The 20,176-nt window shown below is 40.4% G+C and overlaps 1 protein-coding gene and 1 non-coding gene across 5 annotated transcripts; both read left to right on the top strand.

The window, feature by feature from the left end:
- The first annotated feature begins 5,875 nt into the window (after positions 1 to 5,875).
- Positions 5,876 to 10,531, top strand: LOC105043040 (uncharacterized). Of its 4 annotated transcripts, none has more exons than XM_010920445.4 (3): positions 5,876 to 6,052; positions 6,435 to 6,548; positions 7,329 to 10,531. In XM_010920445.4, exon 3 carries the CDS (start codon positions 7,400 to 7,402, stop codon positions 10,409 to 10,411), a length of 3,012 nt encoding a protein of 1,003 aa, XP_010918747.1. In that variant the 5' UTR covers positions 5,876 to 6,052; positions 6,435 to 6,548; positions 7,329 to 7,399; the 3' UTR covers positions 10,412 to 10,531. The 4 variants fall into 4 exon arrangements, with proteins under 4 accessions (XP_010918747.1, XP_019705362.1, XP_019705361.1 ...); XM_019849803.3 differs by having other exon boundaries at positions 6,441 to 6,548; XM_019849802.3 differs by having other exon boundaries at positions 6,463 to 6,548.
- Positions 10,532 to 15,154: 4,623 nt separating this feature from the next.
- On the top strand, positions 15,155 to 15,238 carry TRNAL-CAA (transfer RNA leucine (anticodon CAA)). Its single transcript has one exon. It is a non-coding gene; the product is annotated as a tRNA-Leu (tRNA).
- Positions 15,239 to 20,176: the final 4,938 nt, after the last annotated feature.

Below are 20,176 nucleotides of genomic sequence, written 5' to 3' on the forward strand. Positions count from 1 at the left end.
ATGTGAGATCTACTTACCTTGTTTGTCCTGTATCTTCAGACTTCATTAGGAGATTCGGTGAATCCTATTTAATATATTAAAAATATAATCAACTTATATTTAGTGAATTTAATAGAATTAAATCATAAGAAAAATAAATGATTGACTGGATGGTCAGTCCAATAGGCTATTCGGGCACCACGGCAGTTCAAGGTCTCCAAGCCAAGGGCTAGATCAAAGTGATTCGATCAAAAAATCATGAAGTATGGATTGAATCAAGACCAGATCAATCAATAAGGTTCATCAATAGTAAGTTTTAAAGATACGTAACATGGCCAAAGTAGTTGGTTCAACAGATTACCCGAATACTAAAGCGGTTAGGGCCTTCTTGTAGATGGTCAACTCGAGTCCCTAGAGCAGAAAGATGCGACTCTATCTTGAGATGCAAAAAAGGGGGGCATGGTGGCTAGTTGCTGAAGGACTGGCAACAAGCAGCGGCAGAAGGCGACCGACAGTGGTGGAGCAAGGGATAGCTGACGGTGAGGACTAGCTACTGAAAAATCAAAGAAAATAAGCTTTAAAAATAGGAGATTTGGACATATTTCTTCTTTTTAGCTGTTGGCCAGTCATCAGTGATCATGGCACCGTCACGGGAGAAGAATATGAAGGTCTAGGAGCTTGATTGGAGGCTCATTCATAGAAAATAAGGGAGGTGGTGGTCGAAAAGGAAAAAGAAATTGATCAAAAATAGGGGATGAAGTTGAGCTCTCTTTTTGGTGGATTTTTTGTGAAGTCGATAGCCGATGATGGTACCTAAGGCCATAAAAAGAAAATGAGGAGAGAGAGAGAGGAGATGGGATTGGGGCCTTTCTTTGGCTCTGGAATGTCCTTGGCTTCAATTTTCAACAAGCATAAGAATGGAGACTGTGAATCTAAAGGAAAAAAAAAGAAAGGGAGGTGTGATGATCACCGATGGAGGGCCTTAGGGGGAGAGAGAAGTTCTATTTATAGAGAGTCCTAGGGTTCCGGTGGCCCTAGGACTCTAGTTCTTTTTTGAGATTTGTCAAAGAAGAGTCTACTTCCAACCCTTTTTTTTATTTTTTTCTATTTGTGGGCTTGTGGCTCTTTTGAATATGGGCCAGCCATGGATCAAGCCATCATAAAGTTTAGAAGTTGAATTGTGAGAAATTGAAATTTAGGGTTCAAGTTAAAATTAGACATAAAGTTCAAGATTTTTTATGAAGTTTACTCGAACATATGGATACCATTTTGCATTTTTAAATTTTAAAAATAAAAATTTTATTTATTTTTTAAAATCTATAAAAATATATATACATTTGTATGTTCAATTTGAAAAAAAAATATAAATACGAAGATGATAATGGAGGCGAGGCAATGGAGATAGTAGAGGTGTCATAGTATTATAGACAGATAGCAAAAATATGGTGGCGGCAGTGACAACAATAGCAATAGTAGTAATGATGTGAGATACTAGTGATATGGAGGAGGTGATGACGATGTCAATAGTGATGTGAAGGAAGCGGTGCTAGTAATAGTGGTGGTGAGGATACTAGCTTTGTAGAGCAAGCAGTAAAGATAGCGATGGTGGTATAGCAATAATTAGTGCTGAGGCGGTGCCAATAATAAAGACAATAATAGTAGCAATAGTAGTATGGTGAATGCGGTGACGATTATAGAGATGGTAGTGGTTGTGCTAGTAGCAGAGGTGACGATTGTAATGATAAAGAAAAAGATGATGACGGTGGAGATGATGTTGGTAATGGTATTAAGATATAATTTTTATTTTTAAAAATACTAAATGTATAATTTTTTTTATTTTTATTTTTAAAAATAATAAAAATATTTTTTAATAATAATACTATTATATATATAGGGGCAAACTTGGGTAAAGTCATCGGATTTGGGCTCAGATTTGATTAGGTTAAAACTGGATAATGGGGGTTCTATATCGATGATCCAAACTATTGGATGTGATCTACTGCCCTAAAACTGCTTGCCTACCAAAAATAATATGATTTGAAAACCCCTAACCTATGCATCAAGTGATCAAAAAATATATCTAATTCAATTTTATTTGGACTGTCCATTTTTTGACTATTTAATATATAGGCTAGGGCCTCCAAATCTTTTGATTTTTGTAGATCATATTTAACGGTTTGGATCATTAATATACATAAAACCCTTATTATAGAAGTCAAAATTCGATCGATCTGATTCTAGTCTGGCTGTATATGTGTGTGTATATAAAATCTTCATATACACAATTTTATTTTTAAAATAAAAAATAAAAAATAAAAATAATACTGAGATCACCCAGATGTTTCAGGCAATTACATGCAATTGCACTCCAATAAGATGTCTGTCTTTGGATAAGATACCCTTTTGAGTAGATTTGGTGCAAGGTTCCATTCACTTGAAGTCAACTTGGGTGGTCCAAATGATGCATTACTAGTTACCATCGACACTAGACTACAAGCATGCCTCCACCTTCATGTGGTGACTCCCAGAACCGACCGAGAGAACTGTCGCGCACTGTCTATTTTCATGAGCATATCCTGTATCAAAGTTATGCAAGGATAATTTAGAATATACTGAAATCCATGGAAAAGAGAACCTTCTAGTCTTTCTTCACAGGCATTGGTTCAACTTAATGACTCCACACTGCCGTTATCTATGATAAATTTTATCTTAAAATCTTTTTCTCCTTGGTGGAAACATAGAGGCTTGAACCAATCACCATCAGGGGGGTATTAAGTTAGTACTTTACAGCTAGATTAGTCATGTAACTGTTGTTAGACTAGTATCTTCCTTAATGAAACTTTTTGTTGTTTGATGAAATGGGAGGATTGTCCACTATAATTTATTATGTATCTGAAAATATATACAAGGTGTGTGTTATATATGAAAAAGGGAGTTGGGGGGGTTATGTGTGTGTGCAAGCTCACACATAGTAAGACAAGGGGTGTAAAGCTGGAGTTCTACGACATCCGAGCTGCAGGTACAACATGCAGCTCTGATAACTTTATATCATTTTAAGCATCTTTAGTAGGTCCTGCATAGCTTCTGAGAAGGAACACTGCATGCTCCTAGACTTTTAATGCCGCTGTAGCTTCAAATCTAAACGCGCTGTTGGTTTCTTTCCTTCCAAAGACCCCAGCAAACCATTGAGATAAGGCAACCACAAGCTCGTGTCAATCCTCTGACTTCAATTGTTTTCCTCCATTTGATCCATGGTTCTTCAATTGAGAGTCAGGAGTAGGCTGAGTGGATACCATCCTATGGATCTTATCCCAGATGGACGGTGCGAAGGTGCACTTCAGGAATAAATGGTCTACGGTTCCATCTTCATTTCTGCATGGTAGACATAAGGGGGGGGGCATTCCAATTACTCTTCTTCATGTTGTCAGCCATTAAAATCTTCTTATAATAAAGGTCAACCAATTAAAGGATTTGACTTCTTCTGGTAGGGGTATCCTCCTTAATGAAACTTAAAAGGAAAGGGTATAAGGAAGATCGGTTAGCTTTGTCATAAGTGAGAGGGACGACCAACCATCGACGTTATATTGCGATTCTTGTTGACCGTTATCACATTACAGTCTCACAAGAATGATTGCTTCCAATAGCTTATCATCTCAGCTTCATGGCATTTTCAACTAAAAGTATTGGCCCATGCCTTTTGGAAATAGCCGCAGGATTTAATTTTAATTTAAGTGAAAGTCTGTAACAATCTTGTGGGTATTCCAAACTGAAATTAGAGATGCTTCCATTTTTATTTTAATTTAATAAATGCAATTATTATTTACAAATGTCAAATAGCTTTATGCTGGGCATCAAGTTCTTGTTTTTGTGCATTCGTTTCCAAAGTTATGAAGTTCAAATTAAGTCCATTAAGCATATAATCGGAAAATCAAAATTGGACCTAGCACAATCGGTTCGGTAATTAAATTTTTCGAAAAAATTTCAGCTGACCCATGCATCCATCTCTCATGCTTTCCCATAGAGAAATCAACTAGCAGACTGGATCATCAATTTTGCCATTACCACCTCCAACACCTGCCTCTGGTTTTGTGATTTCGCACTAGACCAAATGAGGTTGGTGGAGCAGATGCTAGGGGATACAGTCAAGAGACGTCATAATTTGTTGGGGGGGGTCTGCCCCTTCTCCTTACCCAAAAACAAAGGTTTTGCACAATCAAATACTTGGAATATTCTTGCCCTCACAACTTATTAAAAGATTTCAGTTCCAAAATCCAAATAATTTTAATGATCTGCATAAGAACAGACCTAGAAACCATGGTTTTATGTCTAGGACTTAAACTAGACCAAATAGTCAGTTATAGTCTTTCCTTTTGTAGTATATCCAATTGGATATAATATTCATGCACTCGATTGCAATCTTGTGACATTTGGGTTGACATAGCAGGTCAAGCTAGTCTTTGCACTTAGTTTCAAGTTTATTGACTCAAACTTTAGTCCAAGTTTGAAACATAAAACCATATATAATGATTTATTTTTATGTGTTAGGGCTGGTTATTCACATACAATGATCTATTTACATCTATCATGAGTCTAAATGACAAAAGTGTCAAGAAGATGTATTACTGCTCCAATTAAAACTTCTCGATTCATAATATTTATAGAAGGAAAATTGTGATTGCATGTTATAGAATTTGTCCAACCCATTCTTTCCCTAAAACTAAAACCATTCTTTCTAGATGCTAAAAGTGATCGACATACTCATTTGTAGCTTCCCTATTCTCTATAGTTGCTTCAACAGTTCAACCAAACACTTGACACTGAATTTTGAACTGACTTATATAATTGGCATTCATGCCTAACAGTGTTGAACTTGAATGCATTTTAAGGCCTCCACAGATAGTATTAAGAATTCTAATTGCAATATAATTACTATCTTTATAATGTTAGAAATAGAAAGTGCCAACGCAACATTTATGTTGATAGAGAAACAATTCTACCACATCATTGTGCTACTTACAAAAGTCAGTGCTGCTGCTTTTGGTCCACAGTTTGTGCTGAATTCGTGCTCTTCATAGATATGTACCCCTAATTCCTCCAATCTAAATTTAGGTTCCCTATTTTCGGAATCTTTCCTTTGGATAGTAACAATATCTTATAATACATTTAATTGTTAAATATCAATATTCATAGTTCAGATTTGATATTATTGCATTAAAAAACTCTGTTATGCGTTAGCATGGCAAAAAAGCTGAGCCTTAGAAAGAAAAAGACTGGAGATGAAAACTGTCAATGATTCAATGTATGGAACAAAAAGAAATATTCAGCATACACACAAGAACATCCCATAAAGGAGATCATCAGATATATATATATATATATATATATATATATATATATATATATATATATATAAAGCATTCATGTTTCCAGATAATAAGAACTAAATCATAATGAGACAAGTCATAGGAATACCATTACATATATCTGAAACTATTTTGATGCTCTGATATGAATAGGACTACAGGAGATTCTGGACCATATGGCACCACATCCATCAGCATATTTCCAATCGCCTAGCATAACAAATTTGTTTCTTTCACCAACCTTTTGTCTGCTATCACCTATTAACTTCCAAAAACAAAGGCAGGAAACGGAGAAAAAGAACATGGAAGTGCACTGTAGCTGGTCACTCCTTTGCCCTATGGTTGGTTACCCTCAAATATCAAGGAAAACGGTAAAGTATTCCTATCTTCACCCCTCAATTTTTTTAACACGCCCTTTCTAGCTGGTCTCTTCCTCGAAATTATTTATTTGCAAAGAAAAGGAAAATGCGCCACTTATAGAATATCATTAAAGATGGGGTGGAAGTAGGAAACCAAATAAAAAAAAGGCAACAGATGTGAAACCAGTCAATGGTATCCTTATCTTACACTCGACTATTATACCTCCTCGTTGCCCCCATGGAAACATATAGAGTTCTTAGAACAAGTTTGTTTGGCGAAAGAGCAAGTGAAGGGAGGGAAGACTCCTCTTGACTGGGCTTTGGAAGGAGAGGGAAGTGAAGAAAGAAAATGTAAGTTTCCTCCGTCTTCATCAATCAAAGTATCTTCTTTCTCAAACTGTGGGAATATTTGCTTTCAAGTCCCTCTCAAGCCTCTCTTTACCATTTAATCATCAACTTTTCTGTTTCCCCCTCTGTTTTAATCAAAAAAGAACAATATTAGAAAACAGAGCATCGGTTCTTTCTTTTCTGATTTGTTAATTGTATTTTTCTGCTCTTTTTTCTGATTCCGAAATTCTCTGTCTTCGGTGAAAGATGTTAAGATCTGGACTGGGTAGAAAGTTTTGGTGGTTCATCCTTTCAAACTCATTCTTTGGTTTCTTTTCTTTGGAATGTTAAAAATTGGATTTTTGGAATGTTAAAGATGGGATCTTTTTTCTGTGTAATGTTTCAGTTTCAGATCTTGAGGCTTATTTGTGCAGAGGACAAGCTCAGATCTAGACATTAGGAGAGATTCCTGTATCTTTGCATGGAATAATTGACGATAGAAAGCTTCCTAAATGTGAAGGTGCGGAGAAGCTCCTTTCTTTTGGTATTCTTAAAGTCTAATTTCATCCGGTTTCATGCAATTGCATCAGATTTTGGGTGCAGATCCTGCCCAAAGTTCATTTTTTGATGCTTCCGTTCTAATAATCTTCTTCAACGATTTATCATTATGGATAATTTCTATTCTCCATCATTATGAATACATAAAACTTTTTTTTTTTTTTCTTTTCTTCCAAAGCATGTCTTATTATTCCCCCTCCCTTTTGTTGTTTTAGATGTTGTGGGAGTCATATATGTGTCATTTCCTTCAGAGTTATTAGATGTTAAAGTTTCATACAATTTACTATCTTGATCAAGGAGTCTATTGCTGATATTTCGGACATTTCATGTTTCATTTAGTAAGTGATTTTCCAGGACCCTGTATCTTCTTCATTATGAATTTATAAATATAAGTGTTGTTTTTAAATTTGTTTCTGTTAGAATTTTGACACTTATTTTTCAGAGCTTGTTTTAACTTTGACAGAATAAATATTTTTGGATTTCATAGCAATTTAGTAATATTTTATCTTGGGTTCCAAGTATTTCCACTTGGTCTGAACTAGGAGGTGAGAGAATCAATATTCTCCAGAGATTTCAGACAGCCAGTATGGTAGTTAGGTATTAATTGAATGCTGTATTTTGAAGGTTTTTAGCCTTTGTCTTCATCAAAAATGGTAGTTTTAGTGATTAGAATTTTTAAGCAATGTACTTATTCTTCCACTTAAGGTGCCAATTTGTTGGTTGCTCCATTTCCATTTTTCAGAGGGATTCACAGCCTAGAATGAATTGAAGTTCAAACATACTGAGAGCAGGATAGCATATGAAGATGGATATATGGAGCTTCAACAAGAAAGCTCCAATCTTGGGGCATTGTCTGCCACAATCTCAAGGAATCGTTCATCTTCTTCCTCTGCATTTGTCTCTGCAAGTCAGTCGCCTTTCTTCTCCCCAAGATCACCGGTGCTTGGCTCTGAACCAGTCCTACCTGATGTTGCAAACACTTCCAATGATCTTTTTATAAATGTTGGTCACCTTGGTTCCAGCACTGTGACTAAACCAGAGTCTTTATCTAAAATCCACCTCGTGGCATCTGATGTTTCTCCCATTCTAAATTTCTGCACTTCCAGTAGTTTTGGAGCTCCAGGAAATGTTGACAACGACCCCGGTCTGGTTTCCCCCTTTAATGGCAGTTCATCTAATGACAGCCAAGGAACCAGTAATGGTCGCTTGGCTCGCAGGGAGAAGCAGAAGAGATTGGGGAGAAGCCAGAGAAGGTTTTCCTTTACCGAGCCTTCAACTCCGGTTTCTTCAGCTAATAGGCTTAGGAGTTGTGATGTGTACATAGGATTTCATGGACGTAAACCCTCCTTGCTGAGATTTGCCAATTGGCTTCGTGCAGAGTTGGAAATCCAAGGGATCAGTTGCTTTGCATCTGACAGGGCCCGGTGCAGGAATTCTCGTAGCTATGATATGGCAGAAAGAATAATGAACGCTTCTACTTATGGAGTGGTGATCCTCACCAAAAAGTCATTTGGGAATCCTTATAGCATAGAGGAGCTTAAAAACTTTTTGAGTGGAAAAAATCTTGTTCCTATTTACTTTGACTTGAGTGCTGCTGATTGTCTTGCAAGAGATATAATTGAAAAGAGGGGAGAACTGTGGGAGAAACATGGTGGCGAGTTGTGGACGCTGTATGGTGGCTTGGAAAGGGAATGGAGAGAAGCTATAGATGGACTTTCACGGGTATTAGACTGTCAATTGGAGGCATATGATGGTCAGTGGAGAGAATGCATACTACAGGCTGTGGTTCTTTTGGCTACAGGATTGGGGAGGAGAAGTGTGGTGGATAGAGTAAATAGGTGGAGAGAAAGGATGGAGAAAGAGGAGTTCCCTTATCCTCGAAATGAAGTTTTTGTCGGTCGGAAAAAGGAACTCTCTGAATTGGAGCTTATTTTGTTTGGAGATGTCAGAGGGGATGGAGAAAGGGAATACTTTGAACTCAAGACCAGGCATAGTCGAAAAACTTTGCCGATTGGAAGGTCTCAGAATTATTGTGAAGACAAAAAGGCAAAGGACCGGAGATCCGAAAGCAGCATCAAAGGAAAAGAGCCGGTTCTGTGGAAGGAGTCTGAGAAGGAAATTGAGATGCAGAGATTGGGCAGTCCACATAGGCAATGCCACCCTTTAAAGGCAAAAAATGTGGGGAGGTATGGTAGGAGAAAAAGATCGACAAAGATACTGTATGGGAAGGGTATTGCTTGTGTGTCTGGGGATTCAGGGATTGGTAAAACAGAATTGGTTTTGGAATATGCATACAGATTCTCCCAGAGATACAAGATGGTGTTGTGGGTGGGAGGGGAAACCAGATATATACGGCAGAACTATCTGGCTCTATGTACTTTCCTGGATGTCGATCTGAACATTGAAAACCATTGTTGTCTCGAAAAAGGAAAGATGAAGTGCTTTGAAGAACAAGAAGAAGAAGCCATTTTTAGAGTAAGGAAGGAGCTAATGCGGGACATCCCATTCTTAGTTATCATAGATAACTTGGAGAATGAGAAGGACTGGTGGGATCAAAAAGTCATAATGGATCTTCTGCCACGATTTGGTGGTGAAACCCATTTCATAATAACCACCCGCCTTCCTCGAGTAATGAACTTGGAGCCAATGAAGCTTTCATACTTATCTGGTGTTGAGGCGATGGCTTTGATGATGGGAGGTATGAAGGACTATCCAATAGTTGAAATTGATGCTCTTAGAGCCATCGAGGAGAGACTCGGCAGGCTTACACTTGGTCTTGGTATTGTAGGATCTATTCTTTCTGAGCTGCCTATAACTCCGAGTCGGCTGCTTGGCACTATAAATAGAATGCCTTTGAGAGATATGGCATGGACTGATAGAGAAGTTCTTACATTGAGACGGCATACGGTCCTTGTTCAACTTTTAGATGTCTGTCTTTCGATATTTGACCATGCTGATGGACCGAGGAGTCTGGCAACCAGAATGGTTGAAGTAAGTGGTTGGTTTGCTCCTTCAGCAATTCCAGTACCTCTCTTAGCTTTGGCTGCACATAAGGTTGCAGAGAATCATCATGGTTCTCCGGTCAGGAAGAAGCTTTTGCATGCACTAATCTGCAGGTTTACAACATCTCATATCAAGAGATCTGAAGCTGAAGCATCGTCCATGTTGATCAGATTTGGGATTGCAAGAAGTAGCACAAAACCTGATTGCATCCATTTTCATGAGATCGTCAAGCTATATGCTCGCAAACGGGGGGGCAGTCGAGTTGCTCATGCTATGTTTCGAGCAGTTTTCCTCAGAGGCTCCGTCTCTCAATCTTCTGACCATCTATGGGCAGCTTGCTTCTTACTTTTTGGATTTGGAGCTGAACCTGTGGTTGTGGAGCCAACACCATCTGACTTGCTGTTCTTCATAAAACGTGTGGTTCTGCCTCTAGCCATACATACATTCATCACCTTCTCTCGGTGCACTGCGGCATTAGAACTCTTACGCCTCACAACTGATGCATTGGATATTGCTGCTGAGTCCTTGGTTTCAAGATTTGAGAAATGGTTTGATAAATCATTCTGTTGCATTAGACCAGGTCAATCAGATGCTCAGAACACTTATCTTTGGCAGGAATTGGCACTCTTGAAAGCAACTGTTCTAGAAACAAGGGCAAAACTGATGCTTAGGGGTGGGCAATATGACATAGGGGATGACCTTATTCGGAAAGCTATTTTTATCAGGACTTCAATATGCGGGGAGCATCATCCAGACACAGCAGCTGCTCAAGAAACACTTAGTAAACTGACAAGACTTCTCACAAACGTTCAAGTTAGTTGATCTTGTGTAATTCCTTTCTCATTCACCATATATTCTTTCATGTGGTTTCACATTAGAATCACAAAAATGTCTCAGCTCAAATAAGGAAATTAGTGAAAAAACTTCAGTTTTCTTCTCACACTTTGCTCCAATATTGCTGGCTCTTGCAGAAAGCATGGTTCGTAATTTTAAAATTAGTTTGAGCTTGGAGACCTTTTTACATCATCTATTGCTGTTTTATTGATGCTATCCTGTAGCTAATCGATCATGTATGGATGGTAAGTGTCATTTTTTTAATTGAGTTGTCAAGCCTCCGATCCTTAAGAGTGGTTGTGAAAGGAAAATACTCTTAATTTGCATGATGTAACGTCACTTCTCTCTCATCTACCTAACTTCTTGTTGGTAAATATTAATGGATAATTGGGGTCTGCCAGAAGTTAAGAAGTTCCTTGGACTGTGTGATCTCTAGCTTGATGCTGTCTCTGTTTCTGATGGTCCATCAATCTCCGACACAACATAGTTCTACTTCCAGACTGGTGCTTTAATCCATTAATTACAATATATACAACACTCTCCTTTTGATATTGCAGCTTTTAACATCTAGATAGTTTTTTATACTTCCACTTCTTGGATTAGACTTAAAATTGGGTTGGTTGCTATTTTTCTGTCTTCATAAATCTTCGTTTTTCTCTGTTGTTCGCTACTTGGCTTCAAGAGTCACTTCTGCAGCTCTGCTAAGCCTCAATTCATTTCATCCTGTTGGTGCCATGGCCTGTAAAAGCTATAATGGCAGTGACTGTGGCTTCATTATTCAAATAACTCTTGTTGTCAGTTGTTGTAGTTATTTCATAGTTTGCGATGGCATATGATGTATACTGTTGGATGGATGTCTGGTCAAGACACCACCTCTCAAGATCTTTTCAGTACCACGCGATGCAGAAGGAAGAAAGAAGAAACAAAATAAAAGAAAATACAATCAAAATACGTGGATCAGCCACAAAAGGGCTCGCCTCCACGGGGCATGCAAACTCTACTATGAAAAAAAAATTTTACAAGAGGAGACCTCATCCTCAACCCTTGTACACCCAATTCTCTCTGTTTCACAATCAGGGCCTTTTATAGACCATAAACGTGGTTTAAAATCTAATTAGATTAGGTTTAGATTTCCTAAACAAGCCAAATCAACCTCCTGAACCGTCGGATCGTCACCGCAATCTCCCTGGGCCGTTCGATCGCGATCGGTCCATATAATAGTGCCGTGGACCGCGTGAAATGCGTGGGAAACGCCCACGCGGTCCACAGACCCCGCCGTGGACCACCCGGTCCACGGTGGATCGGGGCAAAGGGGCCAGCCCGCGCGCGCGGGCCTGCGCGCGGGCCTGCGCGCGCCTGGGTCGCGCACCCCGCGCGGGCCTGGGTCGCCGGTCCTGTGTGGGCCTGGGTTGCGCGTCCCGCGCAACGCCGCCTGCGGCCGCGCCGCTGCCGCCCGCCGCCGGAGATCCTCCACCGTCTCGATTCTCGTGCCGACTTCAAAAGCTCGTATCTCCTCCATCCGAGCTTCGATTCAGGTGATCTTGGTCTCGTTGGACTCCATTTTTCGCTGCGAACCTTGCTGTGGGTTCAATATGGGCTGAATCTCGAGGCGTCAAATCCTAACAATCTCCACCTTAACTCGATATTCGACCTCCTCCAAACTCCGAGAGCTTCTGGATCTCCTCGCCCCCATACCCTGGGGCAATCGCCTGCTGATCATGGATGGGCAAACATGGGAGTCGAGCCAGGCTGCTCGATCCTTTCTCCGTCGTATGCTGTGCTCCTCCTGACCTGAGACCTGCTCGGGGCATCATCCTGCGGCAATAGGAATCTCACCTTACGACGTCGCCTTTCGTCCTCCCGAGTCTCCTGTCTCGTGCCCGATCCGCCTCCTAGAGCTCCACCTCGCTCTGGACTCCACCTGGTTCCCGAAGCTCTACCTCGCACTAGGCTCCCCGTCAGGTAATAATGTCCTCTGCTCCCCTTCTTCCCCTCTAGCACAATCCTATCGCCGCGTAGCACCCTCAGGATTTCTCCACCAGCTACCGTCCTATAGCCTCTCGAATCCAGTCTGTTAAGTGAGATAAGATTCTGCCTGAAATCGGGTATGTATCGGACATCCTCCAATCTCCTCACTGCACCGTCATGTGTCCTCCAGCTGACCGTCCCAATACCTTTGATCGCACAGCTCGATCCATCTGGCAGATATACAGTGCCCTCACTGTTCTCCAGGGAGTCAAACTGCTTCTCTCTGCAACATACATGATAGGGGCATGCAGAATCTAATATCCACTGCTGGGAAGAAGTAGATACCTCGTCAGATATCTCCAAGACATCTCCATCTGAATCACTGCCGGCCGTCGCTACAGCAGCCACCGTCCGATTTTTAAGTTGAGGGCAATCTCTGGCTAGATGCCCCAACTCCTCACACCGGTAACACCTGATTTTGCTCAAGTCCCTCCTGGACTTAGACCGCCTTCATTGCGATCTCCTATCGCTCCGTCTACCACCTCCTGCACCTCCAGAAGCCACCAAAGCTGAGCTACCGCCACCTGAGCTCGAAGCTGGGTTCTCCCTCCTGAGAACCTCATTCTGGAGTATCGCCGCAGTGACCTCGTCCATCTTGATAGTGCTCTTCCCCACTAGAAGAGCAGTCACCAAGGACTCGTACGAAGGGGGAAGCGATGCCAGCAAAACCAGTGCCCTGGTCTTCTCCTCAACGTTCTCGCCAACGCTGAGGAGGTCGGTGAGGATCTTCTGGAAGTGGCTGAGATGCTCCTGCACGCTCTGTCCCTCAGTCATCCACAGTTGGTAAAACTGCCTCCAGAAGAAAAGAGTGTTGGTGAGAGACTTCGCCATGTACAGCTCCTCGAGCTTCGACCACAGCACCGTCGGAGAAGTCTCGCTCAGCACATGGATCACCACCTCATCCGCCAAGTACATGCGGATGGTACTCACCGTCTGTATCTGTAGCCGTTTCCAATCCTACACCTCCATAGTGGTCGACTTCTCATCGCACAAGAGAGCATCGATCAACCCCTGTTGGATGAGCACGTCCTTCACTCTTGCTTGCCACAAGGAGAAATTGCTCTTACCATCGAATTTGTTGATCTCCATCTTGATTGTTCCTGTTTTCTCCATCTTCACTCTTGCTCACCACCACTGCAATCTGCGTCCTTGTACCGCCTTACTCTGATACCACTTGTTGGATGGATGTCTGGCCAGGACACCACCTCCCAAGATCCTTTCAGTACCACGCGATGCAGCAGGAAGAAAGAAGAAACAAAACAAAAGAAAAAACAATCAAAATACGTGGATCAGCCACAAAAGGGCTCGCCTTCACGGGACATGCAAACTTCACTATGAAAAAAAAAATTTACAAGAGGAGACCTCACCCTCAACCCTTATACCCAATTCTCTCTGTTCGTCACGGGCCAGCAGCCAGCAGGAGGCTCCTGAACAGCGGTCGCCAGGCTCTTCAGGGGTTCAGGGGGGTCTCCAAGAGAGAGAGAGCTTTTGTGAGGGGTCTGTTTAACCCTTTAAAAGGGTCCTGTGACGAACAGAGAGAATTGGGTGTACAAGGGTTGAGGGTGAGGTCTCCTCTTGTAAAATTTCTTTTTCATAGTGAAGTTTGTATGCCCCGTGGAGGCGAGCCTTTTTATGGCTGATCCACGTATTTTGATTGTTTTTCTTTTGTTTTGTTTCTTTTTTCTTCCTGCTGCATTGCGTGGTACTGGAAAGATCTTGGGAGGTGGTGTCCTGGCCAGACATTCACCCAACAAGTGGTATCAGAGCAAGGTGGTACAAGGACGCAGATTGTAGTGGTGGTGAGCAAGACTGAAGATGGAGAAAACAGGAACAATCAAGATGGAGATCAACAAGTTTGATGGTAAGAGCAATTTCTCCTTGTGGCAGGAAAGAGTGAAGGACGTGCTCATCCAACAGGGGTTGATCGATGCTCTCTTGTGCAATGAGAAGCCAACCACCATGGAGGTGCGGGATTGGAAACGGCTACAGATGCAAGCGGTGAGTACCATCCGCATGTACCTGGCGGATGAGATGGTGATCCATGTGCTGAGCGAGACTTCCCCGACAGTGCTGTGGTCGAAGCTCGAGGAGTTGTACATGGCGAAGTCTCTCACCAACACTCTTTTCCTATGGAGGCAGTTTTACCAACTGTGGATGACTGAGGGACAGAGCGTGCAGGAGCATCTGAGCCACTTCCAGTCCCGTGGAGGCGAGCCCTTTTGTGGCTGATCCACGTATTTTGATTGTTTTTTCTTTTGTTTTGTTTCTTCTTTCTTCCTGCTGCATCGCGTGGTACTGAAAGGATCTTGGGAGGTGGTGTCCTGACCAGATATCCACCCAATATATACTCTAGGTTCTGACTTCTACTAGATTTCATGCAGGGGCCTCTACCTATTTTAATATTAGAATTAACTATATTCATCGGATTCTATAGTCATCCCACAACGTATTGTGTCCTTGAAGCTCTCTGGCTTCTACTGCATTCACAAGCCTGGAAGAATTGTTTCTGGCTTTCAAGGTGTTCTTTGCTTCTACCAGCTTCATATTTTGATGCTACAAGAACTACGGCAAATGCAAATTAAATATATTTAAGTGAGGGGAATATAACATCACAAGAAGGGTAAAAAGAAGGTCGGTCAGTTCGTGTATTGGGCACGGCTGAAGGACTGCTAAACATAAATAACTACCACCAACGGCCGCTACGTCAGGATGGCCGAGTGGTCTAAGGCGCCAGACTCAAGTTCTGGTCCTCGATAGAGGGCGTGGGTTCAAATCCCACTTCTGACATTTTAGGAAATAAATATACAGTTTTTATAGAACCAAGTTATAAAAGCATGTACGCAAATTCTGCCATCTTAAAATTAAATATTTTTATACGAAAAAATTTCTAAAAAATATAATCATTTAGGATAGTAAATGCATTAGAAGGTTCAGGTCCCACCTTTTAAACTAAACACTTTGTATACGATAAAAGTTCTAAAAAATATAACCATTTCAAATCTCATTTTATCAATTAATTTCAATGAGCCTTTAGTTAATAATGTTATTTTTGTAAGTTATTTCTTAAATTTCAACTTTTAAGGAAAGCATTCTCAATACCATGATAGTAATTATTGATTTATTAGACAATATTTTATAATAGGACAACTAGGTGAGATTCCTTGCCCTTTGATTTGTATACCGGTTAAAAATTATAACATATTTACTATGATGGATCATATTCTCGTCCAGAAGAGTTTTGCCCAGGTTTAGGACATTACTCAATTTGCTTTACCGGATGTATGATTGAATAAAAGGTTATAAGCTTTATTTGGAAGCTCATTGGATTTCAAACATATCCACCTACCTATCCTAATAATTTAGATACACACAATCTGCTACCATTTATCATCTAGATTTGTATTCTGTGAAATAAAATGTTTCAACTTGCTCTCTCCTACGAAGTCCATATCAACTTGGCTTTTGAAACTACCAACATTTGAGAAAAAACATAAGCACACAACCTCGTTTTTTTCTTTTCTTTGTGTTTGTTTAAAGAAAGGGAAGGAGACTCACCCAAGATCCAAATACGTAGACGTACACCTCTACGATTCAGTGATTACATGAAGCAAAGCGATGTCATCATTATGGCAAGCTTAAATTCACTACAACCCTCTATAGTCAAATAAAAAACTTAACAAAACTCGTCTGAAATCTTCCCCTTGGAGCATAAATTTAATTTTCAACTTGAAATTATTCTAAAAGTTCCTTCATAAGTCCTGATTCTACACAGAAAAGAAAGCCCATTAGACATTCGAGACACGTTATACATCTGTTGAATAAACGCATCTTCAGCCATATATATACAAAGAAGCACATAAGTAGCTTGGAGGGTGGAAATAAGCAAAGGCTGCAAAGAATGTCCACCGTGAGAGAAGCAGGAGAACAATTGGTAATTATGCCACTTAGACTGATGATGCTTCGTGATTTCGATGCGTAGTTTTCGAAGGTAATTAGCATATTGAGTATATTGGACCTTGCTGCACAGCTAGTTGAAGAACCTGGTCACCTCCACATCAGGTCCCTTCCCATTGAGTGCAATTCCGTTCAACTGCAGCAGCCGGACATCGTTGCCTGGTTGCATGATGCAGTCCATAAGCAACACAGATGATGATGCATGGCTGGACCAGGGAGCATTGCGCACCGGCGATGAAGTTCGAAAATTTGATCCTCTCTCTCTCTCTCTCACCTTTGTGATCAATTTTTTTCTCCAAGAAACGGGCTGCCTCCTCTCTCCTTCGAAACTAGACCCCGACCTCATGGTGCCTGGCTGTCAAACAAGCCGACCTCTTCCATGACTTTTTAGGCCATCCAAGCAGCAAAGGCCTTTGCTAATCGGACCATTAAAGATTATGAGAGCCCATGCAACTTGCAGTCACATATCAATTATACACCATATAGATCTTGGATACTTATATAAAGCTAAGAGAACCGACTAACGTTTTCAGCTAGCTAACTTTTTCGGATAAAGTTCTAGCTGTTACAAATGGCGTCAGAGTATATCTGACTCATGACCTATGCAGGAACTAGATCTATCGGCGGAAATGCTTGGAATTAAATTGTCTCATCTAGTTCTCATGGTTTTCACCCATGATGCTTCACCTCGATCTGGTGGCTTATTGTCTTTCCTCTTTCCCTTCGTTTCTTCTTGGCTGCCAAGGAATCTACGTAGGCTTCAATATCTTCCCGGGATCAGAGGCGGCTGTCTTCTTGCTCGAGCCGCTGCTACTTTGGCTGATCTATTTTATGTGCTCACCCTTGGCCGGCTATTGAGACTTCTCTTTTTAATTCCACGATGATGATTTGTATGCTCGGATGTGTGCGTGTAAGAATCCTAATTCGGTCTTTGAAAACCTAAACCTCGTCACAATAGACTAAACGGACAAGCCGTGACCAAATGTAGAGTGAAATATTGAATTTGATTAACATTTTCATCCTTGAATAGAAATTTATTCAGAATTGGGCTCTACTCGACCAAAACAACAGATCAAATATCAGTCCTGATACAATCACTATATATTCAACTTTAATAGACGAAATGCGAGTAAAATTCTACAGCCGAATTTAAAGTTTAAGACTCGTATGCTAGCTTAATTAAGAGCCCAAACATACGCATGATCTGCCAACTAGACCTAATGCAGCTACCACCAAACTGGACTCCATCCTAGTGAACAAGTGATGAAGTACCTTGACTGGTTTTTACACCACCAAGGCTTTGTGCGCCCCGCTTGCTACTGCGCTTTGAAAGTGTGCAGCCTGGAAAAGGATTAGAGTGAAATTATACTGTGGATGGCATACTGTTGGGTTCCCCGGAGAACGATCTCAGAGGAATTAGAGCCTAGCTGCTTCAAAATGTTCAGGAAACTTGATAGGCCGGTGTGGGATCAGTTAGTGATGGCAGTCTTTTGGAGTTTTTGATTAAAAACGACAGAATTTTTGCTAACAAGCACCAGAATGACGACTTCATGTGCAACTCTGCCTTCAGTCAAGGAATTTATCATTCAGTGGACCCTTCTAACTAAAGTTATTCAAAGAAAAGAAACAAATTCATTATTGGTGGCAACTATCCATCAATCATGCACTTCAATGCAATTTTGGCTAGTTCTCCATCAAAGCTACAAACCAATTCGTAGTCCATATTATAATACTCAATCCGCGGCATTTTATCCCTTTAAGAGAGGTTAATCCCCACCTTCAGCCCTGTATCTGCATACTTACAGAGAGCTTATTTCAATTGGAATGGAATCCCTGCCCCCTTGCCCAAGTAGCAAGCAGTGAATCATCGGAGCAGGCGCTTGGTGTGTCTTCCATCCCTTTGACCGGTTTAATGTTAAAAAATTCTTAATTAACATGCAACACAGACTTGTATCCCTTTTCAACACAGAATTTACATGCAATACAGAATTTCCTGAGTTCCATCCATATCACACAAGTATTAATAGTATACAAGTATGATGAACTAGATTCACACTCGTTAATAGCACAACAAGTTGTCAGCATACTTGCATGTTTCAATGGACCTCAAAACAGCATTTCAAGCCACTTATCTCACACAGGGCTACGTGCCCATGCTACAGACACGTAATCTCACCAGATAACCTTACAAGGTCCGCTAATCATATGCTTTCTTTTAGTTAATAAAAGAGGTACTTGGATTCCTTTTCTTGGCCCAAAACACTCATTACTTGACCTCAAGAAGTTCATGCCTAATATACTGAGGCACTGCGCAATACCATTTGAAAGAACTATACGGCTATCCTTTAGAGGTAAAACCACCCCTGCCAAATGAGAGGTAACGGAAACAACTGAGTCATCCCACCACACGATGCAAATAATTGCTGAGGTAACGGGACCTATGCGTGTAGCAGCGAGCTGCACACAATAGTCAGGACCTTTCAACAGAGGATGTTACCCATGATTGTAGCTACCACATCAATCCAAGGTCTCCCCTCCCCCCCACACACATGAAACCAGTTTAAAATAAAATTGATTGGATTTGGACTCAAATCCATTCAGATCAAAACTCTATAATAGAAGTCCTATATCAATGATCCAAACTGTTGAATGTGATCTACTATCTTAAAACTGTTTGTGCATAAAAATTCATATGATTTAAAATCTCATAATCTATACATCAAATAATCAAAAATTAGACAGTCTAAATAAAATTGTATTAGATAATTTTTTGATCATTTGATATATAGATTGAGAATTTTTAAATTATATAATTTTTTATGTACAAGTAGTTTTAAAATAGTAGATTACGTCTAATGGTTTATATCATTGATGTAGGATCCTAATTGTCCAATTTTAATCTGATCGGATCTGAGCCTAAATTCGATTAACCTTGTCCAAGTCTGCCCTCCCCCCCAACGCGCGCGCGCGCGCGCGCGCACACACACATATATATATACATGCATGCTACCTTGTTACGGCTTCACTCCAGTCATTAGTCCTGCCTTCGGCGTTCCCCTTCTTGCGGTTAAGATATTGACTTCGGGCATGGCCAGCTCCTATAGTGTGACGCACGGTGTGTACAAGGCCCAAAAATGAATTCACCGTCGTATGGCTGACCGACGATTACTAACGATTCCGGCTTCATGCAGGCGAGTTGCAGCCTGCAATCCTATATATATATATATATATACATACATGTATACACACGCACACACCCATATACATATATACATATATGTATGTATGTGTGTATATACACATACATACGTACATATATATGTTGTATTATGCATTTGTATATATCTATATGTATATGTGTCATGCAAATGCGTGCGTGTGAAGGATCAGATGCAAACAATCTTACCCAATGGAGCAAACTTCACACACACACTACATGTACAAGTATTTATGTATGTGTCTCTGTGAAAGATTGGATATACACAATCTTAACTAATGAAATAATTTTAACACACACTTTATATATATATATATATATTTGGATAAAATTAATCAAATTTAGACTTAAATCCAGTCAGATCAAAATTAGACAAGATAAAAATCTTACATCGATAATCCAAACCATTGAATGTGATCTACTATCTTAAAACTATTTACATACCAAAAATCATATGATTTAAAATTTTTTAATTTTTATATCAATTATTTAAAAAATACATCTAATTCAATTTATTTAAACTATCAAATTTTTGACCATTTGATATATAAATT

This window comes from Elaeis guineensis, chromosome 4, assembly GCF_000442705.2.
Source record: "Elaeis guineensis isolate ETL-2024a chromosome 4, EG11, whole genome shotgun sequence".
Taxonomy (NCBI): domain Eukaryota; kingdom Viridiplantae; phylum Streptophyta; class Magnoliopsida; order Arecales; family Arecaceae; genus Elaeis; species Elaeis guineensis.

Bases quoted from the DNA above. Each gene is read 5' to 3' on its own strand.
- LOC105043040 (XM_010920445.4), top strand. From the start codon at position 7,400: ATGGAGCTTCAACAAGAAAGCTCCAATCTTGGGGCATTGTCTGCCACA.